At 64.9% G+C, this 1,666-nt stretch overlaps 1 protein-coding gene across 1 annotated transcript; it reads left to right on the forward strand.

Annotated features, from left to right (window-relative positions):
- On the forward strand, positions 1-1,666 carry DQ04_19381000 (hypothetical protein; the record flags this gene model as incomplete). Its single annotated transcript, XM_009317815.1, has 1 exon — positions 1-1,666. A coding segment is annotated over one exon (1,666 nt), but the record flags the coding sequence as incomplete, so codon positions are not given.

The following is a 1,666-nucleotide window of genomic DNA, read 5'->3' on the forward strand; positions in this document are numbered from 1 at the left end:
GGCGCGTTGCTGTTGCTCGTGCCGGGCATGACGGAGGCGCGTGTCCTGCGCTTCGAGGAGGCGACCGTGGCGCCGTACACCTCCCACCGCCTGCGCCACGTGGGCGGCATCGACGGCCTTGGCATGACGGACCTGCTTGGCGTCGCGTGTTACCCGCTGTCGTCGCACATTCTCTGCGTGGTGCTCGTCGGTGTCACCGGCGTCGTTGTGGCGAAGGTGGATGATCGCAAGTGGAGTGTGACGCGCTTGCAGGGGCAGAGCTTCACTGCGGTGACGGACGCACAGGTGGAGGCGACAACGGGTGACGTTGTTGTTGGCACGAACGAAGGCACCGTTATATACATGCGCCGCGAGGCTCCCAGGATGCCGGCGCCCAAGAAGGCGGCAGCAGACAACGGCAACGACGACAACCCAGTCAAGACGACGATGGCCACCACCCCCACTGCTGCTGCTGCTGCTACATTTGCGGGTGGCCAGTCCAATGGCGTAAAGAAGAAGATACGGACGGAGACGTCGGTGCGTGGCGCTGTGGATGCCGAGAACACGGGGGATGAAAGTGGCAGCGGCAGTGGAGGCGGCGGCGGCAGCAGCAGCAACAACAGCACAAGTGGAAGCGATAACGAGGATGAGGCTTCCTCCTTGTCTACCTCCGTTGTGAGGGAGGACCTCCGGCAGGTGGTGCATGATCTCAAGCGCAACAACCCTCAGTACATCGACGACGACGACGAGGAGGAGGCGGAGCGGCCGTCGCGATGGCGGCAGCAGGACCCGAAGGAGGTGGTGCGCCTCGTCGAGGAGACCCACCGCCAGCATCGCTCTGTCTTCCTCGACGACGAGGCGGAGGAAGACGAGGAGGACGAGGAAGAGGAGGAGGATGACGACGGCGGTGGAGCGGACGCGGAGGGCAATGGGGCACGGCGCCGTGCAGAGCACAGTCGCGGCGATGACGCGGCGTCGGTGGGGGCGACGGACGCGGACGGTTCCATGACGTCCTTGCAGGCACCACACGACGCGATGATGCGTTCAGCAACAGCAGCACCTCCGGTGACGGACTATTCCTTTCAGATTGGCGCGACGCCTGTGGGGGAGGAGGGGAGCTGCTACCTGGCGTACAACTCGGTTGGCTACATCCACAGCACCGCGGATGGCACGACGATTCACTTCCACGACATGTCGTTGCAGGCCGTGCGTATACTGGAGCGCGGCACAATTCTCATGGCGGCGCTGAGTCCTGTTGGCGCCGCCTTCGTCCTGGCGCAGGAAGCGGACATGGACAGCGTCGACGACACTCCCCGGCTGACAGTGTACTACCGCACGTTTGTCGCCATTGGCGCGCAGTCGGAGTGGCGAGTGCGGCTCCACCCAGGCGAGTCCGTGCGCTGTCTTACTGCTGGCATCCGCTACACGGCTGTTGCGACGAGCCGCTACCTGCGCATCTTCTCCCTCTCGGGGTTGGAGCTTGCAGTACTGAGCCTCTTCCCCCGCATCGTTGCGATGGTTGGCACCAACAGCAGCGCCATCATGCGCGCCTTCAAGGCTGACTTCGACCCCCTCGCAGTGTGCTACCTCGAGAGTGGCGGCGAGCTGCGGCTGCAGGTGCTCGACGTGGGCGCGCGCGCGGTTGTGGTGCCTGCGGTTTCGGTGCCGCTGACGCTGCAGCCAGACG

This window comes from Trypanosoma grayi, assembly GCF_000691245.1.
Source record: "Trypanosoma grayi strain ANR4 Tgr_1938_V1, whole genome shotgun sequence".
NCBI classification, from domain to species: Eukaryota; Euglenozoa; class Kinetoplastea; order Trypanosomatida; family Trypanosomatidae; genus Trypanosoma; species Trypanosoma grayi.